This window comes from Aythya marila, assembly GCF_965140915.1.
Source record: "Aythya marila genome assembly, chromosome: 1".
NCBI lineage: Eukaryota > Metazoa > Chordata > Aves > Anseriformes > Anatidae > Aythya > Aythya marila.
Window position 1 is genome coordinate 9,308,788 of NC_139042.1, and position 16,303 is coordinate 9,325,090.

Genomic DNA, 16,303 nt, shown 5'->3' on the forward strand with positions numbered 1-16,303 from the left:
TTATGTTGGTAATAGAAACATCAAGCTTTTATTTTACACAAACTATTTTTTGTTGTTGCTATTACAGGCTTAAAATAGAGTTAATTTAATGTAGATATGCAGTAAGCCCTTAGCCACTAAAATATTTTAAAGTCATGTTGGAAGGAGTACAAGAGGAAGGAAAGTTTTTAAGGATAAGTCTCTGAAAGATTCCCCTCTCTCTTAGGGTAAGGATGAAAGAACACACCAATAACAAATGACAGATGAATCATGCCACTTTATATATGGCTGCGAATTGCTTCGCTACCCAGAAAAAGAGGAAAGAACATACCCATAGTAATTTGAAACAAAGCAAGAATACAAGAATACTGTAAAAATACTCAAAAGGAGACATTCCAAGACAGGTAAATCCTTATCCAACCTATCTACACCATCCAGTCACAGGAAACAACTTGCTGTGTAGAGTAACTGACTATGCATCTGCAAATCTCTTAGATTTGCCACGTAGGAGTCAGTTGGGAACCTACACAAGGGAGCTTAAATTTCCTTATTCTCAGAAGAGATCTTCCAATCAATATAACCAATGGAGCCCAAAAAACTCAATCCAGCTCACTTGAACGTAGATCTGTGTAGCAGCAGGTTAGCTGAAGCATTCTTCAGGCTCCATTGACTATATTTCTTAGAACTCATTTGACTATAATGGGAGACAGACACTTAGAGAACATGTAGAGACCTAAATTTAGGCAAGTTAAACTTGAACTGACTCCCACTCTTCATGACTCATCTTTCTCTCACTTTTATCTGCCACTCAGTTCTTTTCGATGCACACTGAAAGGTTTTCCACTTCAATATGAAGGAGGATCTGTACGAGGAGATGCCTGTTTAGTATTTGCTATATTCCTGCAGCCTTGGTTTGCAAATTTCTCCAACTAGACTTCTTCCTTCATGAACTAGCAGCATGGTTGAGAAGACAATGGGCAAAGGAAAAGACAGTGAAGATGATTTAAAATGGGCACAAAAATACTCAGAAGTTAATCATTAAAACAGATTGCCTAGGGAGGTTAGAAGATCTCAATCACCATATGTTTTCAAGAAGAAATTAGAATAATGTAGTGAAATTTCATCCTGACCCAGGAAGGTAAGAACAGTTTAAATTCATTTTCTTCAACTATGAATAAGAGCTATGCCACGGTAAAAAAGGAGGAAAAAAAAAAAAAGGGGGGGGGGGGGGAACACACAAAAAAAAAAACTGGAATTGCATCTAGGAGTTTCAGTGTTTTCAACTCATTATTTCAATTCACCAGATCTCAAGCTGCATTTATTTTGTTCAACAACATATTCCTACTGTGATCTGGCTAGGCCTAATTACCTTTCACTGTTTAAACAGCAGTTCTCAGCGCTGTGCAGACATTCCAGCACTCCATGCTGCAGTAGATACTTGATGACATGAAATTAACCTTATTCCAACACCCCTTCCCTATACCAGTCTCTGTGCCTATATCCCCAGAGGAAGCTCTGCCGATATTAACGGACCAGATTTTCACACTGCATAACTTGTGGAAGCTGTTCTGCCTTGCAGTAGAACTGGGCTTGTTTTATCCAGTTACAGACCTGACCGAAAGGAATCAGCTTGATGGCACATCAACATCTGATGTTTGTGAAAATAAGATGAAAAACTAGTAAATTTTGTAATATAGCAATAAGAGATAATTACTGAGAGGCTGTTCCTTCCACCTCCATAGGAATCAAAATGGAAAGAAGAGAGGAAAGAGAAAGGGATGAGTAACTTCACATCCTCCTCTCAGCAGCCAGGTTAGAGAGAGCAGAAAGAAGTAATAATGTTATCTTGATTTCCCACAAGAAAATGGTAAAATGGACAATAAACAAACTTGAAAGCGAAGAAATTTGTGCTAGCTGGCTGTAGTAACACATGATTCTCCAAGCTACAGTCTGAACTTTATTTAAATAATAACCTGCTGAAGAACTGAAGATGACTGATGGCATCTGGATAAGAGGTTGGCCCTTTGTGCACAAGCAATCTCAGGAAAGGTAACAGTCAAGGGAACAGGTCTTTATGCCGTGCTTAAGGAAAAGGGACAGTGTTTTTCATTTACTTACCCTGAAACATGCAGCATCAGCAGCATATAGAAGACAAAGAAAAGGTTGTGTGTATACCAGAAGATGTCATAGTTTGAAATCCTGAAAAGAATAAACCATGGTTCAATGCTATTGCACTCAGACAGAATCACTGCTAATTAAAAGCAGATCTGTGCACACAGCACATCATTATTCAGCACGGAGTCACTGAATAGTCAAAGCCCAGTTTGTATTCCTACAGAACCACTGCATTTGCAAACAGCTAAGCGTTGAGAAGAACAGGTGACTGGCACAGAAGTAAAAAGCTAAGGAAGAGAGCAGGACATGGAAGCTCAGAGCCAGGTGAAGACCTCTCCCCAGATTAGGAAACTTCCCTACATTCGTAAGTCATACAAAGTCTCTACCAGATCCTTACTGCTAGAACAGTTCTTCAGCCTCTGGGCTCAGAAGTCAACCTCTTCACAGTGAGTGCCTCCTTGTGTTCTCCTTCCCCTAATACAGGGCTGCAGCGTACTGTGCCCCAACTGAATACTAACAAGTAGCAGCAGAAAGGCTGGTGGGAAAGGAAACTTCTGAGGATATGGAGTAGAAGGAGATACAGGAGAAAAGGAAATAGACCAAGAAGGCAAAAAGAGGACAGGCAGAGGAATTTTGGGGGGCTGGAGGGCTGCATATGGTGAGTCTCTGGGACTTGGGATGAACAGAAATACTACCACAATTAGGATCAGGACAGGGGAAATGGAAAGAGGATTTCCTTTCATCAGTAATTTCTTAGGAAATTTAAAAACAACCAAAGACCAAAGAAAATGCCCATCTGGAATTGTTCTGTGTTAAGACCGTTCACATTTTCTTGAGAAAAATAGTCACCAAAAAACCCACAACCAAATGGTTAAGAAAATACTCTACTTCATAGCACACAAACATCTTTCCCACTACATAGTATGGTAGGAGTCCCTTCCAAAACAAAAACCCTACCCTGACTCAAGCCAAAGTAACTATTTAATAAAAAGCAACTTTAACTCAGATAACATTGTTCAAGAAGCTACTCTTCAGACATAACTTTCTTTTTCAGATATTTTTCTCCCTCCTACAGTCTTTTACATAAATAGTTAGCTACACTTGTTTTGATACACCTGAAATGTACACTTGATTTGTTTCTGTCAATACACAATTTGTGTCCTTTTTCAAGGCAGAAAAAACAATTTGATAATCTGTTGGAGGGCAACCAAGAAGAAAACCCAAGTAAGAGCAGTTCTAAGCAACCCAGCAGCTGAAAAGTGCTTAGAAAAAAAAAGCTCCTTCATCCCACCATCCTTCCCCAGTTGAGCATCATACTAACTTTTTCTTCCTTGAGACTTCTCAAACTATTTCTAACTACCCGCACCCTGGTAGGCATTTCCATGTATTTATTCATCAGTATCTCGAAGGAGCTGTGAGAGTGAGTATCAGTAAGATGAAAGCAGAGAGAATATCCTTTATGCCCAGACCGCAAACAGGTCTTAGGACTCTTGTTTAATTTGACATCTTGCTAATATATCAGAAGCTACACACCAAACTCATTTTCATTGAATCTTGAGCACTGTTTTCAGAATGAACCAAGTTTTCAAAATTTCAGAGATGGACAGTTGGACAGTCTATTCCAACTTCTGACAAGTTTTCAACACTTGTCATTAACTTACTGTTATCACTGATTAAAATATACATATTCTGTCTGAATATGTCTAAATGTCAGCTTCCAGACATGGGCATTTCACCTTTTCTTCAACTTTCTTGCAGATATCTCTGTAATAACACGTTGGTTCTTTACATGTGTCAAGTTCCCCAAATGTAATCAAGTCCTCTCAGCCTCACCTACTTAAACTAAAAGTGTCAAGATCCTTGAACCTCTTACTGGGACATTTTAATCTTTATATTTTTCTTAATTGTATCCTTTTTAAACTGTGTCCTTCAGATATATGCAGTATTCTAGTACATTCAACAATCTACATCGTAAAACTATTATATTTTTATAACTCTTCAGAACATTGATTATTTTACATACATTCTTCTTAGGGCTTAAAATAAATACTAATTAAAGAAGGAATGTTTTTCCTAGCCACCCAACTTCCTGAAAATCGGAGATCAAATTGAATATTTAATTTTAATTTTGGTAAACCTACTTTAGAATTTGGCAGATGAAGGTCTGCAAGAGTTAACTTGAAATGCATGAGAAGACTGTGGTGCTTTTAAAGGGATACAGTGAACAGCACAGTTCTGGAAAAAATGTTTCTAATCCTGTTACAGATAGTTTTGAAACGGAAGATATATGTGGTAGTTTAGAAGATGGAACTGAATACGGACATATTTGATTATAAAAAGAAATGGCATTGGAGCCACTTACATTTCAATGTTTCTTTAAATACATGATTTCCGAAATTACCAGCAATTATATTAAATGGAAATGCTCTTGAGCAACATTTATTTGAAAGTTACCTGAAATGTCAACATTTATGCACATGATTTATTCAATTTTCTGGTAACTTCATAACCTTTCCAACAAATACTGAAAAAAATGGTGGTCTGATTCTCAGGTATGACATGGTAAAAAACCTAGGATTTTTTTTTCAAATGACACTGACTTTCCCCCTTTAAACCATTAGCAACTAATTTAATCCTCCTAATACTTATTCATACAGTTTACTGAACAGGTAAAGACATGAAAATGGAATGAAAATCATGCACAGAAAAGTTTCAGAATGTACATGTAAAGGAAGAAATGATTAAGCAATTTAGTGTGCAAGAGTGGACTAGGGCTGAAATCCAGGATAATATAACACACTCAAATACTTTTTTAAAAAGTTTTGGATAAGCAATGAAAGTTTACAGTTAATTTTCCTAAAACCTTAGCATGAGTTTAGCCATTACTAGGTAACTGAGGAGATTGAGAAGAGACAGACAGATGCACATGGAAGCTTGTTTTCTTTGTAAAACAGACTACAAAGACAAGCTTGAGCCATACGCCTGAGGGAGAAGCCAGGATAAAATTTCTAAGTAAGAATTACTGCTATAGTAATAGGAGATGCAGATGATCTGTTCAGGGTTTTGATTCTGCTGGCTAGGTGGCAGAAAGACAAGAAAGCATTTGCAGTTACAGTAATTGAAAAAGGAAATAACAAGCATGTAACTTGGAAAGATGGAAAGCTTTTTTGCATGAACCGTAAAATTATTATTTCCAAGAATACGTTTACAACTACATATATTTTTTCCTAAGTTTCCCAATCATTAATAAATACTGTGGGGTTTTTTGTTTGTTTGTTTGTTTTTCTCTAATTTATCATGGCCTTGGAGAAAACAGGACTTTGTTCTGGCTCACTGCTGCAGTGTGAAGTAATTGTTTCATTTTTCCATCTTCCCAAAATTGGCTTTCTTTTGCAAGTAGAGGCATCTGTGTGAACTATGTAATGTGCAACCAAGCCTGACATCTTGCGTAGCAGTCTTATCCTGTATTTCTGTAGCCTCCAGTTCCTCACAGAAATCTCAGTTCTGGAAGTCCCCTTGGCTGGGAAGTTGCACAAGTATTTGCTGAACTGCTTTCTTTGACCAACACCTTATAACACCGCTTCTCAGAGAAGATAGATTAGTTCAACAAAGTTCAAATTAACTAGCTCACAGCAGCAGAGCGTCTTTTAAATTTTAAGATACTGAATCAAAATATCATGCAGTGCTTGCTGAATCAAGATGATGTACACGTATAATCAGTCTTTGAATTCACCAAAATTGCTTCAGTGCCAGAAGCCTATAAAAGGCTGCCACATTGGCCTACATCCTGCAAGATAGTGGTCACTTAACAGCACTACAATGTATGTTCAACAATGCTGGTGCAGAATGTGAACCCACCGGAGGACGAAGCCTCTAGAAATCCCTGCAGTTACTCTGAGCCAATAACACACTCAGCTTCAAAAGCATCATCTACGTTAAATAGAACATATTTGATAACCAGAAGCAGAGCTTTAAAATAGCAACATTCAACTTAAGCAGCACAGTTCTGTTTTGGTTAGATTTGCTGGTGTTTTTTTGTTGTTGTTTGTTTTATTTTATTTTTAATTGTTTTTACTTTTCTTTTTGTTTGGTTTTGTTGTTGCTGATTTAATTCGTTGTTACAAATAATTGATGAAAATAATCAAGATAAAAATATCATCTTGTTTTTCTTCCAGACGACCTAATTTATACATTGGACAGAAATTTCCATATGCTTGGTTATTGCTTCCTGGTACAAACTAAACAAGAAAAAGGAACTATTCAAAATTTTAAAGGTCTACAGTTTTAACTAAGCATGTCCCTTAAAAAAAAAAAAAAAAAAAAAAAAAAAAAGCTTTTCTCTGAAGGCAACTGAATCAGTTTTTGTAAATTTGGAAATAGAAAAATCACTGTGCTAATTTACCTGCAAACTAGTTAAAAAAAAAAAAAAAAAAGGCAAGAAAACGTATTTTTAACATTCATTTAAATACTTCTTGCCTCATATTACACTTGTACTTCATCACTTCATCCCCTCTAATCAGTACGAGTATATGATTACTTAAATGACATTTTTCAGCGTAATGATCAGTTTATATCTTACCTGATGGCATACGTAGAAGCTGTACACATTAGGAATAATACTAGCACCATAAAGACTCCAGTCAGACCTGGAACTAAAAAAACATGATAACTTACATTTGAACTGTGGGGAGGCATACTTGTCTCCCATTACCTTTTAAGAAAGTAGAAATTATTTGAAATACAAATCAAGATTCAGTCAAACTTTACATATACATATTTCTTGCAGACAATTCATGTATCAAGCTACTGTTGAGCACATGGTGCGAAGAATTGTCTTATTTTCCACCTTGCAAAGAGAAAAATACCCTTTTCCTTGCATTTCACCACACATCACAGACTTCCCATTAGTCTTTGCTCCTGTAATCCTTTGCTCATAATATTAGTCTCCAAGCAGGTAACTAAGAATTAATCCTGTCTTTTTATTTGTAAGACTGACTGTACAAGTTTCTATATTTCTTTTTTACTCCAAACCCTAAAATCTGTTGAACACTGCAATTATAAACCTGGTCAGGGACTGAATTTCAGGCAAATCAATTTCTATGCAAGCTGTCACTGCAATTGTTTGCCAACCTATTTCATCCTGGAATGAGAAAGAGCCTGAAATTATTCTCTATGGCATTGTATCATGCTAGAAATTGTTGCCTGCAGAGCAAGGTCTGTGAGAATGACAGAATTTGAGAAGGTTAAAAACATTAAGGATTGGACTCATCTGCTCAAATACGGACTGCTATATCAGAACTAGTCTCTTCTGGGCTCCTTTTTAAGTCAAAGGAGAAAAATAAGTATTTCTAGGGCATGATTGATCCTAAAGCAAAATCCTACCCCAAAAGTAGAGTAAACCATCAGCCTGAAGATATATTGGACAATCCTGACCAGAGTTACCACTTTAATGATAAGCTCCTTATCTTCAAAACTGCTACACCAGGTAGCAAAAAATCTGAATTAAGAACTAAGAACCTAAGAGCCATGAAGCATTACATTGGAACATTTTACTTCTTGAAGAATGTAAACTCTTAAAAGTTTTTAAGCATAGCCCCTGGTCACCCTAAAAACTATGTGTTCAGGTTTAAGCAAAGTCAACTATTCCAATCACTAAACACAAAGGTAAATAAGTGCTATTTTAGTGTCAGAATATAAATGTCTCAACCTGCTTTCCTAGAAGGAAACAGTGAAACTATAGATATAAAGGGTTCAGTATCTTTTTCTTGTTCTTATCTATAGTATATGATCATGTTAATTTTCTAAAAATAATTACTTGTGATTTTTAGACTTTTTAGTGATAAAGAGACGTTTTGCGATCTTATCTTTTTATAAACTTCTCATCACCTGCTTACTAGCAAGTTTGATAATCAAAATCTGACACAGCCCAAAGCACTCCTCAGTTTTACAAACTGTAGGTAAAATCTTGGTCCTACAATCAGTGGAAGTTTTTTTCACGGACTACATTAATTTCATCCCTTCGTGGAAAAGTTAAAATTAAAAGCAGTTGCAATAAAAAATGCTTTGAATAAAAAATTCTTTCTGCTGCCTCCTTCTTCATTTCTACTGCTTTAATCTAGTTGTACATGCAGCATGCAATCAATCTTTGACAAATACTTCTAATCCACTTGTAATACAGGGCTTGTTCTAGAATCCTACATTGTCACTCAAGCCACAGAAGGTCACCTTTTACATCCAGTTCTTCAGCTCTCCATCAAACTGAACACATGAAATCACTTACAACCTTGCCCTAATTCATCAATGCATTTTTAGAGAAAGGGAGGAGAGCAAAAACTATTTTCCTCCACTAACTATAATTCTTGAATACTTGTTCCTCCCACAGTAACCCTCACACCCTCAGGCAAGGAGGTTTCTTTCCTGGACTGATCTGAAAACCCAGCACACCATAAATCCTTCCAGCTCCTTCTTATTCCTTCTCTTCACTGTGATAAAAATAAATAAATAAATAAATAAAAAGTCAATAAATCCAGTTCTGAATTGTTTGGGAAGTGAGATCCTATTTTTGCTTTTTGTACAGCACCCAGTATAGCAAAATTTTGGTCCCTTTCTGGGCACTCTCCCAGTACAAATAATCAATATCAATTACCAGTTGTTGGGATGGGGAGTGATCCAGTCATTTTAAATTGAAGATAACTTGCAACCACTGCTTTTTGCAACACAGTGCTCAAACTCTTGAAAATCCAGTATTTTCTTTACTGTCAGTGGATAAAGAGTTCTACCTTGCAGGTCCTCTGCTCAACTGCCTACGTCTCAAGGTGTACCCAGAAGCTAGGACAATATTTAACGGAGCCTCTGCACTGTTTTTTCTTTCACCCTAGGTCTTTCTCCTTCATCTAAGACTCTAAATATAATCCTGGCTGCTTGTTCTGATACTCGCCCTCTCCATCTTGTAGTCCCTTCTCCACAGGTGACCCTCTTTCAAGACACTGATTCACTAAAGACATCAATTATCCAATCTATTTCCAGTTTGCAGTTCACTCATACACAAATTTCTATTATTTCAGTTTCTCACTTCCTCTGCTTTTAACTGATCTAAACGTCACCTGGGGGGGCTTGGAAAGCACTTTCCCAGAGATGGCTAATTCTAGTAAACTGATTTGGATTGACAGATCTACAACCCAATTCAGCAACCCAAATTCACCACTGTTCAGGCAGATTCCTTTGGGTCTTGCTCTAAATGTGACCAAGTCATTAGTTCTGCATGTGGTCCAAATAAGGGTGAAAGTGATGACATCACGAAGGAAAGACCTTTATCTGCTAGTAAAGCACCACAGCTCAGTACAGCAACCCATCCACACCCAAACACTGCTCTCTTCTAAATTCCTGCACCAAAAATGTCTTTGCTTATTTACTCTTTATAAGCGCTTGATTCCTGGGTAACAGTTTAGATTTCTCTGAAGTCAAAACAACCCTTCAGTAAACCAGCTGAAGCAAGAAGACAGCTCTTTAGTTATGTTTCTTTTTCTAGAAATTGAATCATTTAGGAATTTGCTTTTAATATTATGCAGAATCTCTGTTTGAAACTAACGATTTTCCACTGACTCATCTGTACAACAACAGCTTTGAAGATGTTGCTCATCCTGCTACAGGGGCTTATGTAACTCCTCCCTCCTGACTATTGGATAAGCAAACCCAGGTTATATTAACACAAATAACACATCTCAACCTAGCTGAGATATAACAAATGGCATGCAAACAAAGGATCAAAATGTTTTGTCTGAAGAGTGATGACAAGAAGCAGCAAACTTTCTCAGTCAGTTTTGCAACAGACTTACCAGTAGCAAAAAGCAGTTTCCTTGGGTCCTGAAAAGCAGTCAGAGGAAAAAGAGTCAACATAAATGATTTACATCCATTTAATAATGTAATAATAATAATAATAACAAGTAGCTCATAAAGCTCACACACTTGATAGCATAAGTAGCCTCTAATTCGGGATGCAGAAATGGATTTGATAAAAGTTTACAGTGACTGCAATTCAACATAAACTAAAACTTTTGCCCTTGTATTCCTTCAGTGAAGATAATTCTGATCTTTTATGAAAAACTGGGATTCAGATGATTTTACAGATAATTATTTGTTGAAAGCCTAACTTAACTCAGTTACCTCATACCTTTGGGAATACAGAGAGCAGAAGAGTGAGAGATTTGAAAGTTAAATGAAAGAGAATTTTACTGCCAATTACATCACTAAGAGATTTGCAGTGGACTCCAGTGAAGCAGGACTGAACTCAAAGGAGCTGACAATATAAGGCCAGATGTTCCTGTATCCTTCACCACAATTGAAAAGATGGAAGCAGAGAACTTCTCTGAGGAGGGGAAGAGGAGATTTGTCATCGTCATAGAAAAGTGCCTCACTCCAAGTCCTAAGCCTCATGAGATTTTTGTCTTCACTGTGGAGAAGAGCTTTAAAAAAAAAAATGCAGTAAAACCCAGGGAAGGGAGATGGCAGATTTTCACACAGATCAGGAAAAACTAAGCATTCATCTCCCTGACCTCTCTGCATCCAAATGTAAACACACTCTTCCAGCCATGAATGGAAGATGACAGTAGCATCCAGACTGCTCACAACAGTTACCAAAATAGGTTTAAGCAGAATTTACTCTGAGATATTAAAGAGCTATTAGAATACCTAAAATCCAGGAGGTACCTCATCCTAGAGGTACTAAAAACTTGCTGTGTCGATTTTCTGTTGAAAAATTCTTAGGTCTGCATAGTACAGGCTGCCATGCACTCCCTGGCATGTTCTTGCCTGAGGAAACCCTTGCAACCTTCCTGATGAGAGTATGTCTAACTAGACCACTCCTAACACATGCAGACACTTGAGTTCAATCCAGAACTTCAGCACAATAGTTGGTGTTGGTATGTCTGTCTCCCATAGAATAGCTCTGTGATTAGGTCATTCACCAGGGAGTAGAAGACCTTGGTTGTTGGTCCTTCTGGGCCAGGGCTGACTCAAGCTCTCCTTTTCCAGGAAAGGATGCAGCTGGGATGGGATCATTCTAAATCTTTCCCAATGAAGCTGGTAGACTTGAGACTAGAATGAATATAAACAAGACAGAACCTGATCGTAACCCAAGGAAGAAAGTTCTGGACTCTGTTCTCAATTCTGAAATCTGCAAATATCTCTCCAGTGCCAAATGCAGAAGCAAGCACCTGCAGAAAGGACTAGGGCTCTGGTATGCCTTCAAAAGATCTGCATCACAGGCAGACAAGTCACACAAACAAAGTATTTCGTAAGTAGAAATCAGCTTGCAGCCCAGTTGATGTAGACAATTCCACTCTTAGCATATACTACAGTTCCCGTTGCAGTTTAAAAGTGCGAATTAGTCTCAAGTCTCACTGTCCTCTAATTCCCAGCATATATTTATATATCACACAGCATTATATCCTGAATGCTGGAAATGCAGAATGGGTTCTCCCCAACAACAGAAGCCTTTCAGCTAGGTCCACTCAAGGAACAGAGAGTAACAGGAGACAATAAGGAGAACAAAGAGCAAAGTGAAAGGACTTGATGGCAATATTTTCCACCTCATAGTCAAATAGGTGTGAATCCTGCTGGTTTAACCATATTCTTAATAAATGTTTTGTCCAGAGGAGGAAATAAAATCCATAGCATATAGATGGCAGCGTATTTTCACCACACAAAACCAGCAGTGCTGTGTAGATCACAGGATGGATCATACAGTAGAATTGGATATACAAATGCTCAAATATTTAAATTCTATAATCAAAATCAGAATATAAAAGATGGCTGGCTCACCTCACCACGGTAGTGTGCTGCATTTATTGCCAGAAAGTCTTCATTGTAGTTCTCAGAGAAGTTAAGAGCATTCACCAGATGAGCAGCAACATGTAGGACTAAAAAAAACAAAAAACAAAAAACAAAAAACAAAACACACACACACACAAAAAAAAAAAAAAAAAAAAAAAACAGAAAAGCTGAGATCTATAAAAAAGAGGCATACGTTGCCCTGAACAAAAGAAAAGCAGCTACTCAAATGCCAAGTAACAATCCCATCACCTGCATGAGATGCATCAGGGCCTATGAAATATTTTTTCTGTAGTAAATCAGGTAATAGATATTCCTAGCATGCATTTTACGATTTATTTTTTTTTTTACACTATAAGCAATCATTTCTGTACCATCATGCTTCAGCTGGGAGACAACATTCAAAGCTGTCCACCAAAGAATGTTTCTTCTTCGCTGAACAGGCTATTTGCCTCCACTGCAATAAAATCTGTAGCACCCTGCCTCTTCACTCAAATTCCTGAGGCACAACCTAGAATCACTCGGCAGACTTTGACCTGATTTCATATACCTGCCTCCTCCTTCCAGAAACTGGAATTTTAAGGAAAACCTCAGCCCTAGAGTGTAAGCTTATGTGTTTAAAGGAAAAATAAGACAAAACCCACACACAGCTGAGAAAGCATTCACAATTTGAGGCAGGGAAGCACAGAGCAAGACTACCCCCAAACGTACTGTAAAAGAAAAACCACAAAATACTGCTTTGTTTAATGTGTTTCCCAAACAAGGTGCTGCTCGGCACAATAAAATCTTACCTGAAAAGATGCATATTGTTACACCACATGTCACATGGAAAGTTTTACTTTTGTCTATCAGCCTTCTGGTTTTCCTGCTGGCAACCTAATAAGAGAAGAATTCAAGCAATCTCTCTTCTAAAACAAAGCAAAGAAAAAAAATGCTAACAGCAAATGCGGCAATTTAACAGCACCTTCAGCTTTTACTAGGTTTAATAACCTTGTAAGAACAGTACTCAAACCTAAAAAATACAGGACTATAAGCACAAGGCAATTTTGAGGTCCTCATGAAGAAATTGAAGTTACTATCTATTACAAAGATGTTAAGAGCCCATAAAATAATGTCTATTCTGGCCTTAAAATTCACAAATTCTTGCACTAATTGTTCTAGGAGTCACTGACTTCTTAAGTGAGCAGAACAGAGGAAAAGAGGTGTACACCTATGATCTACGTATAATTGCATCTACAGGCACCCGATCTTACTGTTACTGTCACACAATGAATAGAACTGGTGGGTTTGCAGCCATCTACATAACACTTGTTTCCCAAAAAGCATTACGTCTATTTCTGTCAGAGTAACTGGTGAATCATAAACAAGCTCAACTACTGTTTACTGAATACGGATATAGAAAACAAGCCCTCTTAGATTTCCTGAACTTTTATTCTCCCATGGTAACTTATATATCAGCTTGGGTATTTTTATTTAAAATTTCATCATCTCCAGTGGGACGCTTCAGGTCACACAGAGGTGAAGCTCATTTCACTCTTGAATACTACATTGAAGCAGTAGAGGGGACACAGATGGCTTTAACATTAGAGTTGGGAAAGAAGGAGCAGACCTCATCTGGTCATAGTTCTCAGTAAGTCTACATCCCTCAAAAATGACCTCAAGAAACCCACATTAAAAGTCCAATCAAACCAGATAATGCCAGCCAACTCCAACTGTCTTTAAAACTGTCGTGAATCTCTGTGCTACCTGCACCATGACAACATATACTGTGTAATAAACAGTGGTGTAGCAGTTTCTGTCTATTATTATTAGACTTTATATAAACCAAGGCCCTTTTCTTCTTACCTGTTGTGTTCTGAGGACAGTGCTTACCTTCTGAGACCCTCGGAGGAAGGCCAAGAGAACACGGCACATTGGTAAAAGGACCAGGCAGCAGTTGAGATTGAGGACAGATGCTGAAGCTCTGCTAACACACAATCCTAGCTGAACAAATACAGCAAGAGTTAGATAATAAGGAGAGAAAAATGCTCTTAACAGTTCAGGCACCGGTATTAAAACTGCTTTCCATTCCTGCTTAAACAGCTCCCGTGTTCTCTTGGCTGATCAGAATAGTGGAGTTACACCATGTTTTACATGTACAACTGTATGCCTGGCATGCTACCCTGTTCTCTGAGAGGAAACAGCTCTCGCCTTTGCATCAAATAATAATATTAAATAATTTTGTTTGTGGGAAAGGATTGGCCTTGAAGACCCTAAAAGAATTATTAAAACCAGACCTTAAAAAGAACTAAGAAGTATAGAAGTATGTGGCTATCATTTCATGCAAGAAATGAAGGAGCAGGTTTTGTCCCCTGGTTTTCAGTGTTTGCATTTTGATGCTGTGTCACAAGTGCACTATAGCAGCTACCTACCATTCACAACAGTTTTTTCCTAGCTGCATAAGAGGAGAATAAAACAGAGACAGATAATTTCATCATTAGCTTAATTCATAAAGAACTGAAACTGATATAAGATTCGAGTTCAGCTGAACTGCACCAGCTCAGAAGTAACAGCAATAATGTCAGCAACTGACAAATTTCTTTTCAAAGAGCCGATACCCTCATCAGTGCTCACAACCACATGCAACAAAACATATCTAAGACAACAGAAGTGTCCCCTGAGAAATCACCCCAAAGCTTCAACAGATATCATTAAAGTAGGAAAGAGGGATAAATACTGTAAAGAACCTAGAGAGCCATACAAGAGAAGTGTAATGATTTTCCAGTTAGCAAGCCAGAAAAGCATGTAAAAAAATATTGATTTGTTTAAACTGAAATGGTAATATTATTCCAAGGACCATTAGGTATCATCACTGAACTCCTCATCCATTCACACTATTCAACGTGATATTTGGGCCCAAAGAAAGCAGGTTCTCTTAACTACTCACTATCTGGGAAAATTATTGAAATCTAATTTCACTAATGCTTTTACTGGTATATTTGGAACTTACATAATTAGAACAAAAACACTTGTCAAATAAATGAACAAAGCATGCATTAATGTCATAACCCTGTATTTTTTCAGCTTATTATAGTTCCTCATTCATTTATGAATTTTAAAGAAGTTAGCAAGATGCCATTGTTCTCCCAGCTATTAGGCTGAATTACCATTTTATTAGCTTTTGTAAAAGATGCTTTTAGAATATCAACAGATTTCTAGAATGGTATGTCTTACAATGTTCTCTAAAACACAATTTTTTCAATTCCTGAAGAAATTAATAAGAAAACAGCATAATTCCATAAGATAACTCAAATCCTGAAAAGGTGTTTTGAACATATACACATCATATAATTAATAGTTATTAAAGGTTTATCAATTTTCCATTATGGAACTTCATGTAAAGAGGGCATCTACCATTTCTCAGTCAAAAAAAAAAAAAAAAAATCAACTGCATTCACATCTTTCTTATCAAGAAGAAATAATCAGAGAAAAACAATTTTTTTTATTTTATTTTTTTTTTTTTACAAAATTATTAGCAAAGCCTTTTTGTTTGAAAATTCCTAGTGCTTATTACATGCTTTTTTACAGACTTATCTATGTGTTACAGAAATGGATAAAATACAAACTACTAAAATAAAGAAAAGTAACAGGAATCCACTACGTCTAGCAAGATCACTAGCACAAGGTCATGACAGGAGGTTCTCAGTATCATAAAATATAAAAAAAAAAACACCACACCGTGAAGGATTATGTTGTATATAAATTGTTGGTTTTACCATTGGAAGGGAAAGCAGCTTTGTGCCTGCTCTCACAATTTGTAACCCATGTACCCTGTCTTCTCTGCAGTACCTCTGGGCACAAGATCACTAGGTAAACAAAAGCTAAAAGATGTTCAACCTAACTGAAGAATCAAGCTCTCCACCCAGATCCCTTTCCTCTTCTGGCTACTCTATGTTATTTAGTTAGACCTGAGTACTAGGGACTGTCTCACCAGACATTACCAGCTTCCACAAAACAAAGTAGTCATAAGAGCACCTTCTCGTAAAGCTGGTCATGTGGAATAGAAGCAGTTACCCTAGAAAACATGTTCTACCTTGCTGTCTGCCACATAGAGCGTGATCTCTGGCAAATATCTAGTGAGAAAATCCTACAGAAATTACACCAAGTGGGATGTTTATAACAGAGGCATCTCCAACCTTATGAGTTAAGGAAAATAAGACTAGAATGGACCATATAATCTAGTCCATTCCTACACTCTACCCCTCCTCTGCTATTTCTTCCAATAAATTGTTAGTCCTTTTTCCTTTGCATAAAACCTCCCTTGCTTCTATTTCATCTGTAACTTCATTCTGTTCCCAGACGGAAGTATATTCTCTACCCTCCAGCAGTAACTCTTCATATA

At 37.2% G+C, this 16,303-nt stretch overlaps 1 protein-coding gene across 2 annotated transcripts in view; it reads right to left on the reverse strand.

Moving 5' to 3' along the window:
- The window catches only part of NOX4 (NADPH oxidase 4), a 107,695-nt gene that overhangs the window by 79,834 nt on the left and 11,558 nt on the right, over positions 1-16,303 (reverse strand). The window contains exons 3-8 of one of the 2 annotated variants that reach the window (XM_082784718.1): positions 13,795-13,905; positions 12,714-12,798; positions 11,914-12,011; positions 9,930-9,957; positions 6,674-6,746; positions 2,098-2,178 (exon numbers count right to left, since the gene is read on the reverse strand). In XM_082784718.1, the coding sequence (XP_082640844.1) occupies positions 2,098-2,178; positions 6,674-6,746; positions 9,930-9,957; positions 11,914-12,011; positions 12,714-12,798; positions 13,795-13,905 (476 nt within the window). The remainder of the gene's footprint in view (positions 1-2,097; positions 2,179-6,673; positions 6,747-9,929; positions 9,958-11,913; positions 12,012-12,713; positions 12,799-13,794; positions 13,906-16,303) is intronic. The other variant, XM_082784719.1, reaches the window with a different exon arrangement.